The following is a 24,617-nucleotide window of genomic DNA, read 5'->3' as shown; positions in this document are numbered from 1 at the left end:
AAGAATGGAGTGCGCACGCGTATACATTTACGACAAAGTCACACACCGAGGTTGAGCTAGTTGTTTTGAAGGAAGAATCGTACTATCAGCAGCGATTTGGTTGTCTGTTACAAGACTGCATGCTAGCTGGTGGATATCATATCTAGTCGGAATAACTAGATACACACAAGCCTATGGACGGTCGTCTGGCCGTAGCGTGGCAGCTACATGCAAGACGCCAAGCAGAAGTCCACCGTGGCAATTTGTTAGCAGCTCTCAGGTATTACGAAAGTACTGCCAACCAGCCATTGAATAGAATTGAAGACCCGGATGTATAATGGCGTGCACGTAATTATGATGATTATTTATTTGTTAGACACTAATTTTAACAACAAGGTATTAAATTTTTACAGTTTAATTAACGGTTTGCTATAATTAATAATTTGGATTTCAATTGAGTGATGAAATGGTTTGCTATCAATTACTAATTTTGATTTCAATTGAGTGATGACACCTGACAGATAGACAGAGACAAGTGAGCAGATTGGCAGACAGACTAGAAGATGAATGTACAGACAGACAGACAGACAGATATATTGACAGACAGACAGACTTCGATCTTTGAAGGGAAAGGGAGCCGGTGCTTGGATCAGTGCAATTCCCACCTCTTCGAGTCTTGCACTTAACTCCAGTGAATACCGCTTGGTGAGCTCCTTGAGGTTTGGTCTTCCCATTTTCCCTGATTGGGAGAAGAATTGCAATTGCAGATCCAACATTGACAACAGCGGATACCATCTAATGACCTGCAAGCTGGGAGGAGGCCCTGTTTGGTCTCATGAATTAATTGCATCTTTATGGTCAGATTATGTGAGAAGCCTACACATACACTACTGTAGAGAGCCACGCCATTGCTATACAAACACCGAGGATAGGCCAGATATTGTTGTTTTTGACACACAGTCGGGATCTATCATCGACTTAGACATATCTCTTACCCTTTCCTGGAGCTCTGAAACCTTTCCCAACTCCGCATACACTGATGGGGAAGCGGCTTTGAGGCGTGAAGAAGAAAAAATGGAAGAAGTACAATTTAGAGAAGAGAACAGGCGGCGCCTCTGTGAGAATGATACCCCTTGTCTTTGAGTACTTTGGAAGATGGGGAGTAAAAGAGTTTCAATATCTGCAACATCTATCTCGCAGTTCAGTCAATGAGGAGGGCAAACCAAATGCACCAGAATTCTTGGACTATTGGAGGAAGAGATTTGCCGCCCAACTCCAAAAAATGCAATAGCAAGACCCTTACAAAGGAGTTCTCATCTCTCCCCAACGAATACAGCTGCAGGAAGACTTCAGCTCTCAGTGGACAGTTATAAACATGTAGAGACCGGGACCATAGGTCCCTTTCATCTATTCATAATGTGTTTGTCTATCAAGTGCGTATATAGTGTGCATTGTAGTTTTAACCAGTTTCTTGTATGTACTAGATGTAATGGACACGTAGAGTAGCTATTGCTTTGGTGCTATCATAGTTCATTTATGAAATATATATATATATATATATATATATATATATATATATATATATATATATATGTATGTATGTATGTATGTATTGACAGACAGACAGACGGAGTCTATTATATATAAAGTGTAGATGTACAGTGTTGGTAAACTTAGATGTCTTTAACAAGAGATTATACTTCTCAAGAGAACTGGTCACAGGCCAAAGTCAATAGTCTATTTAATAGAAAGTACAGACAGACTAACAGACAGGCAGGCAGAAAGACAGACAGATAGACAGATAAACAGACAGACAGACAGACATACAGTCAGACAGACAAATGGATACACTACAAGACTGAGACATAGACAGACACAAACACGTTCAGACCCACAGTGAGTCGGATACAAAGTTAGTCGTAGTCAGTCGTAATACTTGCCAAACTAGTACCGTAGGTATGACACATCTCGTACTTGCTGTCTCGCAGCTATTGTGTGAAGGCCCTTATCGACCAGTCGTGTTTCAAACCGATCGACGACAACAACTACTCTCTACACAATTTCTGTGCCGTTCTAGAACAAATATTATCTCACAGACTAAAACGTAAGCCACCAGTATATCTAAACTCAAACCTCTTTCGTACATCATTGTGTTGTTTTGTTATAGCTCAAATATCTTTTTTCAGTGGTAGTGAGATGCCCACATTTTGGGACTACATACGGGTAGCATGCAAGGACGTTCCTCATAATTGCCTTGCCAGCATAGAAGCAATGGAGAATCTTGAGACAGGACTAGGAAAGGTATCATCACTCACACGACAACTATTGTTGCTAAACTTATAGAGCTGTGGCAATAATTTAATTTCTATTTATTTTTATATTTGTACATCTTTCAATAGAGGCAAAAATTATTAATATCGATAATATTATAGTTTGTTGCTAAGTGAATTGCTGTATTAATTCATTACATTCAATATGCTGTTTTTGTTTGTCTATTTGTTTGTCAATCAAGTTTCTTTTTGTGTAGGGGCGAGCATGGATCCGTATGGCTCTATTAGAGAAGAGGCTGGCTGAGTATCTTAGGATATCATTAAGTAATAAGAATGTAACAAGGTATGGTAGCAGTTGAGAGCGTCGTCGCTCACCATCACAGCATGTCTCTTTAGGCAATTTTACGAGTCGTCGGCCATTCTACGGACAGAAGAGGGAGGAACCGTGACAATGCTAATTCAAGGATTAAATGCGATTGATTTTAGGTGATGAGTTGTGACTATGTCATTGCTGGCCTGACTTGACGTGTGTTGTATGTCTTAGTTTGTGTCTAAGAGATGGATCATTTGATGTCGGAAAATTTATAGAAGTAGACTACACTCCATTCTTGTCATTTTCTCAAAGGTATAATGAACATTATACTCATTTAGAAAATGTAGTATGAGCAGACAGAATTTATGATTCTGTAACAAGTCTTAGTGTACAGCCTTGTTAACAGCATTGTTATTTATTGATTTTTGTTGGCAGCGATGCTGGACGAGCTGCAGATGCTGCTGAGGAGCGAGTAGTGGCAATGGAGAGCAGTGGCCACCGCGTCAGTGATAATGATATTGCTTTGACTATGAGAAGAAGTCTTAATAATGTGGATGGAAATGATGCAGTTGCTAGAGTGTTTGAATTAGAGCAGCAACTCGGAAAAGAGAGGGAGCAAAAGGTGCTGTAGATATCGATATCTTGAATTTGTGTTTTGTTGGGATTTGTTGTATTGATTGTGTGGGTGTGTTGATGTAGGTATGTCTGCATGTTTTTGTGCTTGGTGTTAGCAGTGATAGAAACCTCAAGCACATAAGCCTAGGCTCATAATTTTGCACACACTGTCATCTGTATGTTTCCCTGGTGTGTGTGTGTGTGTGTGTGTGTGTGTGTGTGTGTGTGTGTGTGTGTGTGTGCATGCGTGCGTGCGTGTTTATATGGGTCGCAATCATGGACGCTTTACAGGAGAAACATTAAACAACATGAAAAATTCCGTCTTCATAGTCTGCGTCGTATCTTGCGAATTCATTGGAGTGAAAGAGTGACAAATAGTGAGGTTCTGAAACGATCTGGTATGACAGGGATTGAATGTATGATAACAAAACAACAACTACAATGGGTCGGTCATGTCACAAGAATGAATGGCAGAAGGCTACCAAAGCAAGTGTTCTATGGACAGTTGTTAAATGCCAAGAGAAGAACTGGTGGCCAAAAACTTAGATATAAAGACATGCTGCGTCATCATCTGCAGAATATGGGCATCTATCAGGACTATTGGGAGTCACTAGCGTCTGATCGTTTGGTTTGGAGGAAGAATGTGTCATCTGGTCTGAAGAACATTGATAATGAGAGAATGAAAAAATTGGAAGAACGACGACACATACACCAGCAAATGGCTCAAGGAGTAATTTCAAGTCAATATGTGTGCACCATCTGTCATCGCGATTTTCATTCTCGTGTTGGTCTCTATGCACATGAACAAGCACACAATGATGGTTGAATTCTAATCAGTAGAGAAGTCGTGAACTCGTACACGAGTATCAGACAATGAATGTGTGTGTGTGTGTGTGTGTGTGTGTGTGTGTGTGTGTGTCTGTCTGTCTGTCTGTCTGTCTGTCTGTCTGTCTGTCAAATTTTCATATATTTTTATACATCAAAGCTAATACAGGTGAAACTAAAGTAACAGCTAATGAACAACAAGTGTCACAACTACAATTACAATTACACAAATAACAATTAGCATTAAAAAGCTTCCCTACGGAGCCTACAAACCGAAATTTAGTTTACTGAATTGAAAGTTGAACAACATCTAAACTCTGTCTGTCTGTCTGTCTGTCTGTCTGTTTCTCTATCTGTCTACTGCCTGTATGCCTACCTGTATGCTTGTTGGTCTGTCTGTCTGTCTGTTTGTGTGTCTGTCTGTTTGTCTGTCTGTCTTTCAACTAGCACCAGCAAGCTAAGAATACAGTTCAATAACATATAATTACAATAAAGTTCTTACTACATGAAATACACCTAAAAGATAGTCGGGTCTTCAAATGACCAACACTAGCCGTCATTTATCTAGGAAACAACAGGTCTACATTGCTGAGGCTCTCATCTTCATTAGACAGTGAGGAGACCTTCTTGACGATGGTGTTACTATTGCATTTCTGTAGTTGAACTGAGAATTTTTTCTTCAGTGGTCTACGAATTTACTTGGGTTTGAGTTTCCTAACTCATCAACAGAAGATTTAGACAAATATCTGTCTTTCTGTCTATCTGTGTGCCTGCTGTCTGTGTGTTGGCCTGTTTGTGTGTTTGCTCCACGTGCTTGTTTGTTAGTTTGTCTTCTTGCCTGCTTGCAACCCATGCTACACTTTACTTTTATACATACATATATAAGGCTTCTTTCATTTTTGTGTCTATATATTTATGTGATAATTTTAGAGTTTCTTTGAAGAGTGGCTTCGAAACCGAGAGAGCCAGCTTACAGATTACAAGCAGCAGGTGGAGGACTTGAAGAGTCGCCTCAACGCTGTGCAAGAGGAAGCAACACAAGAAAGGCGACAATATCAAGCAATCATTCTAGAACTACAGCAGCAGGCGTAGGTTTTGACAGTAGCATGTTGAGTGGATGAAAATAGTTGTGTGGACTGTGTTAGGTCAGTGTTGCCTTCTATGCGAGGTCTTCCCATCATGTCTCCTCAGAATCTGGCTTATAGCATTCAGTATGACAATTCGCCATCATCATCTCCTCCAACATCTCCAGCTGCAGTCGCGTCCAACAATAGCATTGGTGAGAAAGTGAAGGTAACGGGTGACGGTAAGACTTTTAATGATGAAAGCTTGCTGACGGAAACATAATCAGACGAGTTGTGGTGTTCTGCAGCTTTGGAGTAATTGTACATTTACAGGTGGTATCAGATTTTGCTGTTTATTGTATGTACTTATGAATGATTGGTTGAATATCAGTAGTGCAATTCAATTAATGAGGTAACAAGTGATTGAGTAACTGGAAAGGACTATATGTCTATAATTAATAGATGTGTTCCCCATTTCTGGCCTTCATTTGAAACGAAGACCCGAAGTATTTGAAATGAGAGGACTATATGCAGATAAAGAAGCAAGAGCAAGTTATCACTGTTGTAGAAAGCCAGGCATTGCTCTTGGCGGGTGTAGATGCCCTTCTTTGTTATTAACTACTTGGTTCATCCACTCATACACTCTTTTCAGTGACTTCAAACTTTTATGTTGACTAATCAGTTGATTAACGTTTCTCCCATACCCCCTTACTTCACCTTTTTATTTTTGACGTGTAGCTGATGCTCCAGCTTCAAAGTTCCAGACCGTCTCCCACGGTCTGGAACTTTGAGGCTACTGATGCTCGTTCTCTTCCTCTAGTGACATCTCTTTGATTCTCAGGTATTATTTTAAAACCACCAATCATCTAATTAAGCACAATAATATATTGCAACCCTATACATCAACCCTGACTCGCAAGAGGATTTTTGCCCATTAGGTATAGTCTGCTCCTTTTTCGCTCTTTCCAGTGATCCAATGAACCAACTATTCAGTTCTACTCTTGATCCTCTTATTTCCTCATACCTAAACCCCGTCTAATTAATGCCTTTTCTGAATGCCTGATCTACCATTTTCCTGTCGTCACTTTGTCTAACCTCCACAGATGACTTCCATACAGTAATTTAACCAATTTTTAAGCTTTTTAAAATATGATGGAACAACTATCTAGTCAACTGTGGAAACGTATTGCAAGAATGATTTACAAGAGAATCCATGCAGCTTCAAGTACGGCTGGATGTTGATAATTGGGATGTTAGGGGTGATTGTAGTGGGGATCAGTTTGATCTATATATAAGGATGTGATATGGCGTCGTACGGTAAACCGAATGTGTTGGTTTGCGAGAAATGTTTACCGTAAATAGACCAATAAATACTTGGGACGTTTCGACCCGTAGGTGTTGTACAAGCAATCATAAACTACTCTAGAACGATATTTAAATTAATGTAAACACACTAGATCCTGTTCCACCGGAAGCATGCATGTAATGCTAGAAAAGACGTGTGGCTACCCGATTCCAAACCAGCGGCTGAGCTCTTAGTCAATCTAGAGACTGCATGTTGAAGTTTGTGAAGTATTAAAAATCAATTACGGTAAGACGTAGCGCTTGCTAGTTCAATTTATGTTGTTGTTGTTCGATGTTTTCCTTGTTCCCTTGTGGGCATGGAAGTCATCCTGCATGGATGATAAATAAATTGCGTCTTTTCAACATACGTTGTAGATCTGTTGGCGTTCATGTTTCGCATACGTGCATGTGCATGCAGTCTTGACCCTGCATGATTTCTTCTATCTAGCTAGAGCAGCTGTACGTCCAACTCTAGCTAGAGCCGGTGTCCGGTAAGGGGACACGCTTACAGCAGCTGCCAATCGGTGACCCTGTTTCTATGTTTGGTTTCTCGAAGATCTCTACTAGATTGCTACGTAGGACTCGACGAGACACTTCTCTAAAGAACCATTCGCTGCATGTTTGCTAGGCAACTCATTAGTTATCTGCTACAACAGGCTTTGCAGAAATGTGCTGTTTATAATATTTCCGTTATCTAGAGTGCATTCGAATACTAGTTCCAGTGTTCCAGTTCTAGAACTGGAACTGCCAGAACCGTCAGGAAGTAGAGTGACGTTTCTACTCCACTAAATTGTTGTAGTCTGTTCGAACATCAGCAGGGCTTTCGCTTTCGGTTTTTTGGAGCTGCTCGCCAAGAAGGTCGCTGTAATCAGTTCCAATGTCGTTTCTTCTGGTGTTTGCCAAGCCGATAGCCGCCACAAGTATTCATTACAACCAACAAGAAGGTCCACAACGACCTCAGCATCTGTACCTGCCATTTCTCTTCGGCAGGAAATTTGCATTTAGGGCGTGACAGTTCCAACAATTCCAGCTCGCTAGGCAGAACTGCTAGAACTGTCAGAACTACCAATCGAACGCTATAGAACTTTGCTCCCCAGCCAATTCCAGTTCTAGAACTAGTATTCGAACGCACCCCTAGAGGCAATCTAGCATAAATACGTATCCATTAGCTATATTTATGTCCCGTATGTCATAACTCTTTGGCAACTACAGACTATTTACCGTAATACGGACTTGGCGGTTACGTGAAACGACAGTCGCTTTGTACGATTTTAGTTAGACTTTACAAGTAACGAGCTTATTATATTAATTAAGTTAACTACTAGTTAAGTTAACTAGTAGTTGTACGGTATCCGTAGGCGCCTCGCGTTCGTGAGTAACACGTCCAACGGAGTTTTCAGACCGTCTACTGAAACGCCGAGTCCTAGCTAGACAATATGTATTGTTGAAACCCTAGCTGTCATGGAAGTAAACATGCAAACTTTCTAGTAGTTTAGCTATATTACGTAAATAGACCTGGTATAGGTAGTCGTCGTTTTGCGATCCTGATCAAGACAATTGAAATGCACAGTCTAGGAATGCACTCAGTTCCGTTGTACGACAGTGGTATCGTATTTACTGACATAGAAATTGATATCAGCAAACATTGACTATCAACAGTGTTAGATGCAGCACAGTGTAGTAAAGGATTGATTGTAGTATGGGACGTGTGAATAATTGACTGTAGGTGGCACTCAGGTAATAAAGGTGTTTCTTGGTTGTCAAGTACACACAATCACAGCTACAATACAAAAGGATGGGGCGACGGAAGTTCATGAGGCTTTTTCGTCGCCGATTGCTCACTTATTAAACGAATCGTTCTTAGACTTATCTGTAGTCGGACACGGAAACGATTTTTAAGGTAGGTCCTGTCATGAAACGTGGTCGAGGGGAGGAGAAATTTGAAATTTGTGTACACACACACACACACACACACACACACACACACACACACACACACACACACACACACACACAAAGAGCTCGATGGAGAGCCATATAGGACCACGCCCCTTTCTGTTGTGCGACCTAGATTAGAAGCCTCGCTACGGTCGGCATTAATATTAATATGTACTCTACAGACTCGACACTCCGTCGTCGTTTCCCAGGTTGTCAATCTTCGGCGGAGACAATCCGGGGAATGACGAGGGCCGACTTAGACTGGGTCGAGTTTACTAAGTCTTAATTACCAAAGCGTACATTCAGTTAATTAAAAATAAAACATTGCTAAACCTTTTATCTGTGGCATGAATGGAGATTACCCCTTGGGTATTTATTAGCCGGACACGTGATTTTCTGAGGAGGTTGCTACATGGCTTTGTTCAAGATTCGGTGCTGTTTGCTTCTTCTAATTGTTTTGTCGAGTTTGGTGACTACCGGCAACAGCTGGAGGCGACGGAGAAGAAGAGGATGCAGTGCGGTCAACTGCCTGGTGGGAAATTGGAATTCTTGGGGAAGTTGCTCTGCAGCATGTGGGACGACAGGAATACAAACACGATACAGGAGCAAGACCAGAACCGAGAGTTGTGGAGGATCGTGCACCTTCACTTTTTCGAACACTAGGAGCTGCAATGGACCGTGTTGCCGAAAAGAGTGAGTGCAAATATGAATGTCGTAGACATAGCTCACACGTCAAGAAATAAGCTTTATTATTTATTGCATTTGTTGAAATTATTAATTAAATCTTTAGCTTTACTGTCAGTTGACATTGATGCAATTTAATCTACATGGCTGCAGATGGTCCTCCCGTGTTGAGCCATGTGTATGTTTGGCATTGAGAGGCAGTTAGTATCTGGAGTATACTTCAGTTTATGTAGACTTTAGATTCCTTAATATTGTAATCCGTAGAGTCCCTAGAAGTCGAATTTTAGAGCTCAACGGACAGTATCATAAAACCATAGAGAGCTAAGAAGAGCACGTTATCACTGATGGTTCATGGCGCATCGACTATAGTTAATTAAAGGTTTTATTCCTCTCAAATTTCTATAGCGGAAAACGGTGCACATGCAGGAGGGTTAAAGTGTTGGAGTTTCCTGGAACTCAAACCAGTTCTCTGGGACCAAGTTTGCTTCTGTTTCCATTTTAACAACAGCTCTGATATAAAGTCCAGTGTATTTTTATTTGCTAAGTACTCCGCTCGAGCATTAGCAGTTATCTTTAATCATGCTTGTTTGTCTAAACCACGTCTTTGTTCAAGTTGCATCATGAACATGTGGGGATCTTGGTCAAGCTGTAGTGGCTGTGGATCATCGTGCACACAGTATCGATATCGCAGTATATCAAGGTAAGAGATCGCTGACGTTATGCTTTTAATGACGTACACGATGATGAATGTTTGTCAAGGTATCCTTCTTGTGGAGGATCCAGCTGCCCTTCTTCTACTAAAACGCAACGTAATTGCACACCTTGTCCGTGTTGTCCTGTAAACTGCATTGGTAAGTCGAATCAAGAGCATTTTCTAATTGAGTCTTTACACATGCTCGGTACTGTCATAGTAAACAGTTGGGGAACATGGTTATCTTGCAATGCTCCTTGCGGTGGATCAGGAGTAAAATGGCGATACAGAACTATCAGGTTTGGTTTTCATAAAACGTCTTTCTACAATCTACTATAGCTATCTGCCATATCGCTATGTCTAATCATAATGACGAGGGCTGTGTTTAGTCGTCATTCTGCATGCGGAGGAAGTAGGTGTCCAAGCCTAGGCCAGTCCAAGACATGCAGGCACGTTGGATCATACTTGGCGGATACCAATGTAGAGATAGAGTAGTAATTGAATGTTGTTTGTTAGCGGTCCTTGTTGCCGCGTCAACTGCCAAATGTCGGCCTGGTCTAGCTGGAGTCAGTGCGGAACGAGATGTGGGACAAGCACGAAAAGCAGAAGTCGTACCATTCTAACCTACCCAAGCTGTTCTGGAACGAGTTGTTCATCTACACTTCAAACAATATCATGTTCGAGATATGATAGACAAAACTGCCAGGTAGACATTTTGAATTAGCTCTAAAGGTACGAGTTTTTCATCTCATCGTCTCCAGGTGACCGCATGGAGTAGCTACGGACCCTGTCATCCTAGCAACGGCAAATGCGGGAGCGGTAACCAATTTCGCTACCGATCAGTGTCTGTTAATCCTTTCTGTGGTGGGTCCTCCTGTCCATCTCTTTCCAGTTCTCGGGCTTGCAGTACTGGATGTTGCCCTGTCAACTGCCAAGGTAACGAACGATAATTACATTTGTTATGGTAGGCTGTCGACTATTTTAAGTTTTTTTGTGTTAGTCGGTTCTTGGAGCAATTGGAGCGTTTGTTCATCTACCTGCGGGAGTGGCTTACAGTAAGGCTTATGGTAGACTGCATAGAATGACGCGTTTCGAAAACGTTTCTACGTGATCGATTAGATACCGTAGCAGATCTATAACTCGCAGTTCCAATTGTGGCGGTTCTTGTCCTACCCTCCAAGAAACAAAGACGTGCTACTTCAATGGGGCGAGACTGTGTCAGGTCAGTATGAGCTGTAACGAAACGTTTGGACCGGCGCCAAAAAACCCGAGAGTCCATTATTGACAGCGAAAAACGGAAGGGTCAACTAAATGGACTCAAAAGGCCGTTTCACTTACCTTACGCTCGACCAAGTAACGTAACGTAACGTTGCGAACGTCGTGTGCAAACCAGGCGACGTTACGTTAGGATACCCTATGCGATACGATACGTACGTTGGAATAGGATTGTGTTGGATTCTATTTTGACGGAACAGAGCAGAACGTTTGACCAATAGGGTTTGAGCAAATTAGCACTTGATTTCTTCAACCAATCGTACGCTAACCGAGAGACTGACGCGACCAAAGGTTAGGCTACGCAAAACTCTAGTCGTTGAAAGAACGTATTCTGTATTAGACTCGAACCAGTCTCTCTCCGCTCCACCGTTCCCCGGATTGTCGGCGAGGATTGACAATCCGGGGGATGACGAAGGCGGGGAGAGACTGATATACTGTGAACGTTTCTGTACGGTACATTACGTTACGTTTGGTCAATGAGATCTATGAACCGGCCTTAACCCTAACAACCTAAACCATAGATCTAGCCGTAGGTTCACGTTTTGGCCCGGTCTATGGCGCTGAATTGGTCTTTAACGCAACATGTACATGTTACGTACTCTAGGTTTCTTCTTGGTCGGCTTATTCATCTTGTACTAATACTTGCGGCTTGGGCACACAGACAAGAACGAGAACAATTACGACGTCACCTTTGTGTGGGAGAACATGTCCGGCTCTCTCTCAAACAACGTCTTGTACTGTTTACGCAAATAAGAATTGCCAGGTAAGACCACAAGAATACAATTACTTGTTCGACACAAGTTGTATGTTTAAAAGTCGCGCACGCGTTTATTTTTTATTATTAATATCAACTTTTAATTGGTGTACAAACATGTACCTATTATACTTCATTTTTAAAATTAGCATGCAACCAGATTTTCTCAAAGTCGCATGTGAACAAACTTGATAAAGTTTAAGTATGCAACATGAAGTGTTACAATGGAAGTTCAAATGCCTAATTTACTAAATTTTAATTAAACTTAAAAATTTGATTTATTTTTTGAAAACACGCCTACCAGCTAAAATTGATGCGTGCGCTTCTGTCAAACGGCTAATCTTATTCTTCTAGCCCAACGTAAGTGTTATTATTCTGATCATGGTGCCATAACGGTCTTTTACGTAGGTGGACGGATGGAGTAGCTGGAGCAGCTGCTCTATGAAATGCTCGACGGGATTGCAGCAACGGAATCGCACCATCACACAACAGCAAGTCTGCAAGGGCAACAGTTGTCCTTCTTTGGTTGTAAGATTATTTTTCTAGTGTTCGTGAACTTGCAGACGTGGCAGAGCAAACTCGCTTTCCTTACAGGACACTAAATCGTGCGGTTCGCCAAACGGGGGATGTCAACATAACTGCAATGATGGTGTTTGTTCTTGCAATACCGGCTACCTTCTCGGCAGCGACGGTACAAGTTGCAATCCGCGCGTTTGCGGTACTCCGTCAATCGCACACTGTCCGAGTGGTACGACATACGGGACAACGTGCAGATACCCGACTTTCAGTTGCACCGGTACGACATATCTACACACTTGCAGCATAACGTGTCCATCCGGGTATGCCGTCAAGAACGCACCATCGGCAATGAAATGTTTATCATCGGGCGTATGGACAACTTACAGCACGACATACTGCAGAAGAATTAACGATCCTCCAACTAAGGTATGCCACAATTACACACAAACCTAGCAAGACCCAATAGCCGGACACCTCCTTAGAACGGACACCTATAGTCCAACAATATCAATGCCTTATATAATGATTTTAGTCAATCAATGGCGGATAAAGCTGCCAAATTATTTAAAAAGAGAAAATTTATATTTAGTGATGGTAAATGAAAATAACTTTTTCTAAAACTCGTCTAGTTGTGAAACGTACTATAATGTATTGATTTATGTGGCCGTGTGTACTGATTTACAATATCTAAAACTGAGAAACACGTGGTATCGAAGTGTTCGTCCAGGGTACAGACTTACATGTCACACTCATGGTCGAGATTGGTTTCCAAGGTGCCCGGATAGTGGATGTGTGAGTGTACTGTAACAGCAATGTAACTGCGCAGTTCCACAAAATGTCCTTTTTTTCTAAATTTTTAGGTCTCTTTGTCTAATTCCGTGGTAAACGAGAATGCTGCTAGTGGAACGGTGGTCGGGACGTTGTCTACGACAGATCCTAACGTCGGTGACAGTCACACGTACGCTTTACTCGACAGCGCAGGCGCAAAGTTTACTTTGACCGACACGTCATTGAAAATTGCTTTCAGTCCAAACTACGAGACGCAACAACGAACGTAGGGATTGTGTGTCTCGTTACGTCACACTCACCAATTAATTAATGTGACAATGTTAGATACGTTGTTGAAGTTCGCAGTACAGACAAGAAAGGCTTGTATCACAACGAGAAGTTCACTATTTCAATCACAGATGTCAACGAGAAACCAACCAACATTCAAATATCTAACAATGACGTAAATACGATCGAAAACGTGTCGTGTAGTTTGATGACATTGCTTGTTGTTGACAGGTAAACGAGAACTCTCCGGTCGAGACTGTCGTTGGCAAATTGAACACAAACGATCCTGACAACTCTCAAAGCTCGCGTCAGTCGTTCAAATACGCGTTGCTCGACACGGCAGGCGGACGATTCAAAGTGGTTGGCGACACGATCAAGGTCGTTTGAAGTGTTGTAATATCAGGGCCGTAGCAAGCTCACAAAATGTGAATTGGCCTAGCGCATGCTAATGGTGTGGTGCGCTAACGCGCGTTAGCACAGTAACACGCGTTAATAGTTGCAACCTGCATGCAATGTAACCCTTAATTAATTCGGGTCACTTCTTTGAGGCTCTTGTTCCCGTATATGAGGTATATACAGAATTTACATTATGATGCTAACATTCCCGTATAGCCGTGATGTAGTGAAACAGACACAAACCTTTACCAGATTGAATAATAAAGTGATATTATTTAATCACCTATGCCTTAATCGGAAGTTCCAAGATATCATCAGCAGACGAAAGTGCAAATTTCAAAAACTGCCAGAGCCGTGGCCTGGGCAGCCCGGGCAGTCTCTACAACCCTGTGTAACAGTCTATTGTGAACAAGAGTGGTAAACTGTTTGTTTAGGTAGCGGTGGACAATACTAATTGTATTGCATTTGGTGGTTTGTCTTGCCTGCTCAACTATGAAGCTCAAAGACAACATGATATCGTTGTCAGGGCGACAGACAGTGGCGTTCCATCTCTTTCAGTTGATATCAAACTTTCTATCTTTGTCAATGATATCAACGATCAACCACGTGATCTCGATCTGTCCGATAACAAAGTAGTAGAGAACTACCCTATCGATACTGTCATTGGTATTCTGTCGTCGACAGACGAGGACGACGGTCAGCGCTTATCGTATTCACTGGCTGATGACGACAACGGGCGATTCAAAGTTGTGGCAAATGAACTCAAGGTAGCAAAAGTGGTCAACTACGAAATGGCAACGGCTCATTCCATTGTTGTGGAAAGTCAGGACAACGGCACGACACCTCTTAAGGTATATCTCAAATAGCTCAGTGACGGATCCATGCAAAGATTCGTAAGGGTCCGATATTCAAAGACCGGGGCTTGTCACGCACGTTAGACTTAGAAAAATTTTTAAAAATAAAAATAAAAATTACAAAATTTTTAGTGTCCTAAAATTGTGTAGTTAAAATTTATTGTGACCTCGTAGATTTTGTGGGTATGGAAAACTATTTTTCTTTAGAGTATGATAACTCATGCAGTGTGTAAGTGTCTATAGCGCAGTGGGTTAGCAAAGGGGATTACAACGAAGAATCACATAAACTTCTCAGGATCCGTCACTGCAACATACTGAGCGATGACTAATTCGATTGAAACTCGTGCACAGATGACCAGACGCTTTGTTATCGAAGTAACCAACGTCAATGAAGCTCTAGTCAATATCAGCATCGTGTCAAAGTCTGGATATTTGCCTTACCCGGATAACAGTCCGCGGGTACAAGAAAATGAACCCGTGGGAACGGTTTTCGGTACAGTAGAAGTGTTTGACTACGATGCTAACGAGACTTTGTCTTTTCGTTTGGACGATGACTCGAACGGAATGTTTGCGCTGAGCAATTCGGGCCAGACCGCCTGTACGACAATCTTTGACAAGCCGGTTGGTTGCACATGCGTTTTGCAAGATACAGACAGAACGTGTAGTTAACGTTTTTTGCAGGAAGTCAACACATACTGCGCCGTACCTATTATGGTAACAGGTCTTCTCAACTATGAGAATAACTTGAAACATTACATTATTATCCGAGTCACCGACCAAAAAGGATTGTTTCGAACGGAACGATTTCATGTCGAGATTGTAAATGTTAACGACGTTCCTCATGTACGTCACACTGTTCATCTGTCACTGTGTGTGTGTGTGTGTGTGTGTGTGTGTGTGTGTGTGTGTGTGTGTGTGTTTGTGTGTGTGTGTGTACATGTTCTCTGTCTATTATCCGCAGGCCATAGAGCTGTCTGGATCGACTATTAGAGAAAATAAGAACGATGCTCTGATCGGTACCTTTACGACTCAAGATCAAGACGTCACGGATCATCATAACTACACTCTTGTAAACAATCCTGGTGACAAATTCAGAGTAATAAACAATTACCTGTTTACATCCGTTGACGCAAATCTTGATTACGAAACACAACAAACATACAAAGTGACCGTTCGGTCAACAGACAATGGAGTGCCAGCACGATATTTGGAAGAGAATCTTATCATCTCTCTAACGAATGTAAACGAAGAACCGTCGCTTATCAGCATTAACAACTCCAAGGTTTGCTTATCGTGCGGACAAGACGTTTAAACGGTATAGGCTTGATGGTGATTTCTATCTAGGTTCAAGAGAACTCACCACTCGACACTCTAGTCGGTATACTGACCGTTGAAGATCCAGACAATTCTAATGGCGTGTCGCAAACTCACACCTGTGTCGCCATCATAAACGCAAACGGTCGTTTTATTGTGGATGGCAACGCCGTTAAGGTATATATATATATATATATATATATATATATATATATATATATATATATATATATATATATACGTGCATGCGTATACTCGATTTCCCTATTTTATTTCGATTTTAATATCGATGTTAGGTTGCTGACGCTAATCTCAACTACGAAAACAGCGCTAATCTTTCAAATATTGTTATCGTCGTGCAATGTGCTGATTCCGGAAGACCGTCGCTCTTCAGAGACGAAACGTTTATTGTTACGGTGACGAATGAAAACGAGCCTCCAACCGGACTAGACATGCACGGCGGTGTCGTCCCCGAAAACGGATCTCCACAAGTCGTAGCCACATTCACAACACAAGATCCGGACAACGAATTTTACAACCGACAGGCATGCTTTGCTATATAATTGGCATTTGCTGTTATTAACCCAAGTCGAGCATGCGGTAAGGTTACAGTAATGCCTCTCTTGTCTTTAGAGCTTTGTGTATGCCCTCACCAACGAACCGCAAGATTTTCCGTTTGTCATCACCGACAACGACTTGAAGACGACGGTTAGTCTCGACTACGAACAGAAGCAATCGTGGCAGGTGTTTGTCCGGTCTACCGACAGCGGCGGTTTGTCGATCGATGAAGTTTTTCAGGTACTTCTATATACAATAACTTTGGTGGCGCTGCTCCTCTTTGTTACACCATCATCTGCGTAATAGGTGGACGTAACAGACGTCAATGAGAGACCATCGAGCATCTCGCTTGTTGGCGCAACGTCCGTTCCCGAGAATAGTCCCGCAACGACGTATATAGGCCAGATCGTAACGACAGACGTAGATTTCAATCAAACATACACGTACAGCCTACAAGCTGCAATTGCAAGGTTAGTTTACACTTGATATTGATATCTATATACTATAATGGCACACGTTCTTGCATTGTTTGTCTGTATTCGTTGTTATTATAGTTCAAATGGGCAGCAAGGAAAAACTCAGTGGATAGATGCATTTGTACTTGATTCGAAAACAGGGCGGCTGTCTGTTGGGACTGATGGTCTGGACTATGAAGCAGCGCGTCAGCTCACGCTGCGAATTGTGACGACCGATTCCGGCGATCCAGCCTATTCTTACAACGGTAGTGTGGTTGTAACGATCGTAGACGTTAACGAATCTCCATCAGACATTTCACTCAACGGCAGCGAGGTCTCCGTCTTGTCCATGAGACGTGTGTGTGTGTGTGTGTGTGTGTGTGTGTGTGTGTGTGTGTGTGTGTGTGTGTGTGTGTGTGTGTGTGTGTTGTGTGTGTGTGTGTGTGTGTGTGTGTGTTTGTGTGTTTGTTTGTGTGTGTGTGTGTGTGTGTGTGTGTGTGTGCGTGTGTTACACTGCGTCTTGTTGCTTACAGATAAGTGAGAACAGTGCGGTTAACACCGTTGTTGGCACACTTACTGTCACAGATCCGGACAACGAATTCATTACTCGACAGTCGTTTCACTGTCTGATGCTGAATAAAGCTACAAAACCGTTTATGGTCAGACCGTTTCAACGAGTGCTGAAACGATGAGCTTGCAGCAAACGTGTGTTCTGTTTTTTGCCATGCAGGTGACCAACAATCTAACGCTTGTCGCTACCGATTTCGTCGATTTCGAGCAACAGCAGTTTTATATTGTAGAGGTTAAACGGTTGCCTTTCTGTTTAATCCATTGTGTCTTATTCTCTTTGTTTTACAATACATGTATATATAGGTACGCTGCATTGATAATGGCATCCCGTCACTGTACATAGAAAAACAGCTCAATATCCGAGTGCGAGACGTTAATGAACCTCCGGCCAACGTCAGTCTTTCTTCTCAAACAATCAAAGAGAATCAAGAAGCAGGATCGCTTGTTGGCATCGCATCCTCTCAAGATCCCGACAACGTAGGACGCTGGGCACAGAACGTTACGTACGCTATTGTTGACCGCGACGTGCCGTTTGAGCTAAACGGTACCGACGTCGTATCTACAAGAAAGCTCAATTTCGAGAGTAAGTCGATATACGTTTTTCGTCTTGCTGCTATTGACAGTGGAGTGCCCCGCAAGACAACAACGGTGGAGATTGCCGTTGGTATTGTTGATATCAATGATCGACCCCTGCTTGTTGAATGGCATAGTAAGGGCGTCTTTGAAAATTCTACGAGTGGCACGCACGTCGGCTGGCTACACACCATTGATGAAGATCGCGATCAGTCGCACAACTACAGCGTTATCGCACAGAGCGACAACCAAGGTAGTCACGTGACACGTGCTTTGCGTCGTAGAGGCTGGGGATTGTGTCTTTCTTAGGTCTGTTTGCAATCGATGGAAATGCTCTTGTTGTGGCTAGTGGCGCGCTACTGGATTTCGAAGAACAGTCGGAACACGTACTTGTAATAGAGTCGACGGATAACGGCACGTCTCCTCTCAGTGTTCAGGTTAGTATAAGGCTGGTTCACATACCCTACGCCGGACCACCGTAACGTAACGTGACGTAACCTATATAACGTAATCTAATGTTGCGAGCGTCGTCTGTGAACCGGGTGACGTTACCATTAGGATAAGCTACGCTAGAAACGTTACGTTGAAATAAGATGCTGTTCTTTTTCGACGTATACACTGGAGCGGAACGTTTGACCAATAGAGTTTGAGCAATTCAGCGCGTGATTTCTATAACCAATTGTATATTCCTAAAAATGGAATAAGTTTAGAGACGTTATACTAGACGGTAACATTGCTTGTGCATGACAAGTCAAGGCGAGAGTCTACAGGGACGTCGCCGCTAAGGAAAATGCTAGGAAAGAGGTGTCTGCGGTTGCGGGAGAGTCTGTTGACGCAAGTGGAAATCTCTTAGAGACAAATGTGTTCGTGAATTAGAAAGACTAGAAAGCAAAGGCTGAGCAAGCATGCAAGATGGTCACAGACCAAAGTCAAGGTACGCAAACTAGACAATATCGACGTGGAAAGTAATTAGTGAATTCTATCTACGATACGTCACGGTACGTTACGTTACATTACGTTACGTTACATTACGTTACGTTTGCTCAATGAGATCTGTGAACCGGCCTTAAGCCTTTGATGTTGATATTAAAGAGGGTCGTGATTGTAAACAACACTCTCTAGAATTCTATCATCGTTCACGTCGTCAACGTCAACGAGAGGCCAACGAACATCGTGTCTTACAAAACAATTGAAATCAATGAAAACAGTCCTCCGGGTACCTGGATTACCAATCTATCAGTCATCGACGAGGATATCAACCAACCTCATACCTGTACACTCCTCAATGCCACACAGTATGTTACATTGATTGGAAGCGATCGCTCAACACTAGTCGTGTCTCAATCGGCACAAATCGATTTCGAGACATTTGCCAATATTTGGGTCAACGTCGAGTGTCGAGATTCTGGCGTTCCCGCGCTTGGTGTCCGTCGCGCGTTTCACATTGCGGTGATCGACGTGAACGAAGCGCCAACTAAAATAATTCTCAACGGATCGAGATATCTGAGAGAAGACCTTTCCGTAGGAGATTCGATCGCCGAACTATCGGTCGTCGACGACGACGCAGGTCAGAGCCACACCTACGCCGTCGTCGGTCGAATGGCGGCCACTTTCACAGTCGACAACGCCCGACGCCAGCTGATCGTATCCCGTCCCAGTAATCTCGACTTCGAGAATTTACTCAGAGAGCAAATCTTCGTCGAAATCGTTGTCAGCGACGACGGTTTTCCACAATTGTCTTTTCATCAGACGTTCACGTTTATTGTCGTTGATATTAACGAGCCAATGGGCGCGATCGTTGTTTCGGGCGGTGGCACGGTCGTCGAGAACGCGGTTCGTGGACAAGAAGTCGGCGTAGTGTTTTCGAGCAATGAGGAAACTTGGCAGTCGGTGGCCTATCGTATAGTAAGCGTCGACGGAAACTCAAACTCTAATGAATTCTACGTTCAAAGTGACGGCAATGTAACATATCTCTATAGCAACATGACGATAAATTACGATCGACAGTCGTCGTTTTCGGTTGAAATCGAAGCGATCGACAACGGAAACCCGCCGGTTTCATCGATCGAGACGATAACGGTTACCGTTCTGGCTACCGATCCGTGCGCTCTGGGTACGGCCGACTGTGCCGTCAATGCCAACTGTACACGACTGTCCTCTACTACAAGTCGATGCTCGTGTATGGACGGATACGCCGTCGTCGGGACGATTTGTCGCGACATCGACGAGTGTTCTGTCGTTGCGCCAGTTGTTTTGCACTCGATTTCGTTGTGTAATGGCAAGGGAACGTGCGTCGACGGCATAGGCGAATACACTTGTACTTGTTATCCGGGCTACACGGGTCGAGACTGTGGTATAGATATCAACGAATGCGAGTCGAATCCTTGTCTTAACGGTCAATGTGTGGATTTGGTAAACGAGTACGCGTGTCAGTGTCGGGAAGGTTTTACGGGCGCAAACTGCGAAGAAAACGCCGACGACTGCGTCGCGTCGCGTTGCGGCGACGGCACTTGCGTCGACGGAGCGAACGACTACAGTTGTGAATGCCCGGAAGGAGTGACGGGAGATCGTTGCTCGTTTACGTCCGATCTCTGTAAGAAACAGTTGTGCGAACACGGTGTTTGTGTTCCTAAATCGTCTAATGCCGATCAGATCACAATGGCAGATTTCGACAGCCAAGGAAACGAGTTGCCGTCTGTTGTGCTGGAGCCGGTTTCCAGTGCGCATGCGTCATACAAAAGCAGCGCGTCGACTAGTTCTCTTCTCTGTGTGCCCGACGATTACATTGTGGAGATCAACTTTCCAGCTGTTGTCAACGCTGGAAGCAAATCGTTCTTGAACGAATGGGAGAGGCACTTGCAAGAAGATCTCGTCGTCACGATATCTGTTCGCACGAGAGACGGGATCGGGTCATTTCCGGTACCCGTTTCGTATGTCTACGTCACAGGCGCTCGTTTGCAGTCCGATAGAAGTACAACGGTCTATTTCGTGGTGGTGGTGAACGACGAAGTGGTGCAGCCATTTGATGTGCTCAGCGGTCTAAACAAGGACTGTCTAAACGTCACGCTGCTATCGCATTCAGACGAGATTTGCGAGGCTGTCATTCGTGCTTTGAATTATTCGACCACCATCCGCCCGCCTGAAGCAGAGAGGGCTGTATTGCCAAGTTCGAGAGCTAACATTGTCGGTTCTCAAATCTTTTGGCCGGTTATTGGCAGCTTTGCCGCCGTTGTCATTATTGTAGTTTTGGCTTTACTTGTGCGAAGATCTTGGGCACGAAGCAGGCGGCCAGTTTGTAGCCTTCAAGACGGTGGTAATGACGGTGGAGTTCGGAATGGAGTGACCAATGAATATACTACAAGAGTTGAGATTACTAATCCTATTTACAGACATGACAAACTTGAGAGAGGTGCTGGAGACATGGAAAAACGGATGGATTGATCAAAACAAACGAGTAACCGGCTGTGTGTTGTGTTGTGTGTGTGTTTGTGCGTGTGTGTGTGTGTGTGTGTGTGTGTGTGTGTGTGTGTGTGTGTGTGTGTGTGTGTGTGTGGCGCGCTGGCATAGACGCACAGCTATCTAGTGCTATAGTAATAAGAAATATGCTGTTCTTCTTGTGTATTAGCTGTAGTGCGTTTTACGAAACGATTCATTAGATTTAGTATAGTCGTGTGAAGTCCGTTCGTCATGCTGTAACCGCAATCAATGCGCGAGACTGTATTACGTGTTGTTGTTCTAATTGAGAATTTTGCATATCTTGCATAAGTTGAGATTTGCTCTGTAGACTCTCACAGAGTATCTAGTTCCACATCGCAAAACCATCTTGTCGTATACTATTTCTTCTTTCATGTCTCCATTCTCATAGGTCTCTATGAACTCTATGTTAGTGTGTAGAGCACGATAATAGGCTATACTAGTTTATCAATTTACCTTCGAACGTCTGTTGCGTAAGATGTTCCACCACTATCAAGTTTGCTCAGCTGATACTACCGCTGAGACCAATACCTCGGTTCCAAGTATAAACCGATACCGATACCAAATACCAGTATTAACATTTCATTTCTTTGTTGTGCTATCAATACTAAATTAGGAAGATCATAAATCTTGTATTTACTTCAAAACTTTTACTTGGCGCAATTCAATAATCAAAATTTTAACAAATGCAAATTTCTATTCAAAGCAGAAGGGTTTCCACTCTTCATTATTTATGACAGTCGGTTGCTCGTGTATGTTCCTACATTACTTGTTTTGCTGAATATTCTACTGGAGCATTTGATGAAGAAGCACACCATTGTAGTTAATCAACAGGCAGAGATCATGCAATGCCAGTATACATACCACTTCTCACAGTGCTGTTTCCAATAATCTAGGCCTAGGCGCTCTATTTCCACTAGATCCAAAGTTAAACTATATAGTTTAGCTTAAACGAGTCTACAAACTCAACGAGTTCCGGACGACGACTGTTTCCACTATTGCTTTAGATATTTTAGCTTATTAGTAACATGGAATCGCTCATCCGGGATGCGAGGTACCTGAACAAATTCGTTTGCAATGACGCAGTAGTCCTGGAGCGAGGCTTAGCTGTTTTGTTGAGAAATATCGTGCACTTCAGATATCTCGTTTGCAGAAGAATATATATATATATATATATATATATATATTATATATATATATATATATATATATATATATATATTGATGTTTGTAGCACACAAAAAGCGCAGTTTTCTTAAAGGGCAACACATACAGGCGAATCTACATAAAACAAACACACACGCAGACTAAATAACTTCTATTTATATTGCAACAGCCGATAATTACCATAATTTTTCGAGATTTGGTGCCAAGACTTATTATTTAGACAGTTGATCCTACTCATTCGATGAAACTCTTGATGTGCTAGCTGTTTCATTTACAGTTTCAAGTCTGTGGAACTGAAAGGCTTTGCACACTTGCAACTAGAAATGAGCTGGCACTGCTGCTTGACTGTGACAGTCTTGCTCCACACTTTGTAATGGCAAAGTGTGTTTTCAACTTTTAACCTAACTAAGTTAGCAACCGAGCGTCTAGCACTCTAGTTAGTGCTTTTTCTTTAAGCTAATAGTTATACGGTAAACCATACATAGCATGATCTATAGACAATCCTTGTTTAAACTGCTGAGCACATCAAATGGCTGCACCGCTTTCGTCGTTCACCACCAGACCGTTAGACTCCAGCAAACGAGCGTGCCTAGACGTACAAACATACGATCGATGGATATCGCAAAAAAACCGATCCCGTCTCTCGAATACTGTGTAAGTTACGATCTTCTTGCAACCGCCTCTTTCAATCGTTCAATTAGAACTAGGAAGTAACAGAACGACTTGTTTCTGTTTCTTGAATACCATGGACGAAAAAGAGCAACGATATCCATGTCCCGTTATTTTTTCCGGGCACTCACAACAGCTACTGTTACAGTGTAGTCGTACTCCGTTGACGCAAGTGCCGTCACCGTAACGCAACGCGACGCAGTCATTGACGTTTTACTTGCAGTTTGCGCCCATGAAACTTTCCCGGCACTGACACGCTTACTTATTTTGCATTATCTCTATTCATTTTTGCTTTTCTCGCCCGGAAGTATGACTTTGTAGAAAAAGGTCTGGCTACGCGAGACTATGTACGGGACGTTGTTAGCTTTGACATCCCGGATGTGTTCAAAACCAATGGAACCATCGCCAAAGAAAAAGAAGCAATTTGTCGCTAAGCTATTGAAGAGTACTAACGGAGGGTAGGGACCTTGTATGACGTAATAATAGCGGTATTGTCTAACGACAATGCACAGGACTCTGACGGACAAGATCATTCGTTGTACTAAAAGTTTGCGGACCACCTCGGTACTAATGTAAGCAGTATAAGCAGTGATATTAGAAAGCAACTCAAACCTATAGTATCTGCAGTCATGATTCCAGCAACAAAGGTAGAATCCCGGATGTGAGAAGGCAGCTTTAGTCTGTTTTTTTGTAAATTTATGTTCTAAAAATTTATTAACATAAAGACGATCTCTAAGTTAAGTTGTTAGTTTAATATAATATAATGCTATTTTTAGAACAGCATTTTGTGCTTTAGAGTAAAAACGTAATATCCGAAGGTTGAGGCTGTCAAAGAATCATTGAATTTTGATACATTAGAGAGTGTGAGCAATCAAGAACAAGAAGTACAACCATTGCATGAGAAAAATTGCAATAGAGCTGGATATTCAGATGATTTAAAAATCAAGTTTGTAGCTGTCCAAAAGAAGAGGAACACACTCGACAATGAAAGTAGCGATTCCGATGTAGACAGTGAAGATGAAGGGGCATAAAATTCAAACAATAACTGATTTACTACATGTCAATAGAAATGATAATGAGAATAATGAGGACAATGTAGGAGATGACAAAACAAATGTACAGACGACTGTAGAGACAACAGATAAAGGCATTGCTGATGTTAAAGGACCAAAACAGAATGAGGTGGACAATAAATCAAAAACAAAACGTTTGAGTTCTCGTGAACGTCTCAACAGCCAATCACACGATGAGAAACAAGAA

The 24,617-nt window shown here is 42.6% G+C and overlaps 4 protein-coding genes across 4 annotated transcripts; all 4 read left to right on the top strand.

Annotated features, from left to right (window-relative positions):
• Nucleotides 1–20: 20 nt before the first annotated feature.
• Nucleotides 21–5,557, top strand: LOC134194846 (RUN domain-containing protein 3B-like). The gene is made up of 9 exons (XM_062663820.1): nt 21–259; nt 1,968–2,083; nt 2,147–2,280; nt 2,507–2,592; nt 2,646–2,735; nt 2,794–2,874; nt 2,998–3,184; nt 4,933–5,090; nt 5,148–5,557. The coding sequence occupies exons 1-9, from the start codon at nt 174–176 to the stop codon at nt 5,347–5,349; spliced, it is 1,140 nt and encodes a 379-aa protein (XP_062519804.1). The 5' UTR covers nt 21–173; the 3' UTR covers nt 5,350–5,557.
• Nucleotides 5,558–6,646: 1,089 nt separating this feature from the next.
• Nucleotides 6,647–14,589, top strand: LOC134194599 (coadhesin-like). The gene is made up of 13 exons (XM_062663542.1): nt 6,647–6,657; nt 8,729–9,041; nt 9,646–9,732; nt 9,792–9,883; nt 9,944–10,022; nt 10,724–10,778; nt 11,603–11,761; nt 12,161–12,280; nt 12,347–12,697; nt 13,132–13,325; nt 13,385–13,502; nt 13,559–13,705; nt 14,158–14,589. The coding sequence occupies exons 2-13, from the start codon at nt 8,761–8,763 to the stop codon at nt 14,587–14,589; spliced, it is 2,115 nt and encodes a 704-aa protein (XP_062519526.1). The 5' UTR covers nt 6,647–6,657; nt 8,729–8,760.
• A 1,754-nt stretch (nt 14,590–16,343) lies between these two features.
• Nucleotides 16,344–19,819, top strand: LOC134194598 (protocadherin alpha-C2-like). Its single transcript, XM_062663541.1, has 10 exons — nt 16,344–16,436; nt 16,525–16,689; nt 16,756–16,919; nt 17,004–17,238; nt 17,438–17,563; nt 17,635–17,706; nt 17,778–18,300; nt 18,357–18,484; nt 19,170–19,691; nt 19,733–19,819. The coding sequence occupies exons 1-10, from the start codon at nt 16,344–16,346 to the stop codon at nt 19,817–19,819; spliced, it is 2,115 nt and encodes a 704-aa protein (XP_062519525.1).
• A 6-nt stretch (nt 19,820–19,825) lies between these two features.
• On the top strand, nt 19,826–21,811 carry LOC134195000 (protein eyes shut homolog). Its single transcript, XM_062663992.1, has one exon. The coding sequence runs from the start codon at nt 19,833–19,835 to the stop codon at nt 21,486–21,488; it is 1,656 nt and encodes a 551-aa protein (XP_062519976.1). The 5' UTR covers nt 19,826–19,832; the 3' UTR covers nt 21,489–21,811.
• The last annotated feature ends 2,806 nt before the right edge of the window (nt 21,812–24,617 follow it).

Source organism: Corticium candelabrum, chromosome 19 (genome assembly GCF_963422355.1).
Source record: "Corticium candelabrum chromosome 19, ooCorCand1.1, whole genome shotgun sequence".
Lineage (NCBI taxonomy): Eukaryota > Metazoa > Porifera > Homoscleromorpha > Homosclerophorida > Plakinidae > Corticium > Corticium candelabrum.
Note: the sequence above shows the minus strand (reverse complement) of the source record. Positions and strands in the feature narration are given on the sequence as shown.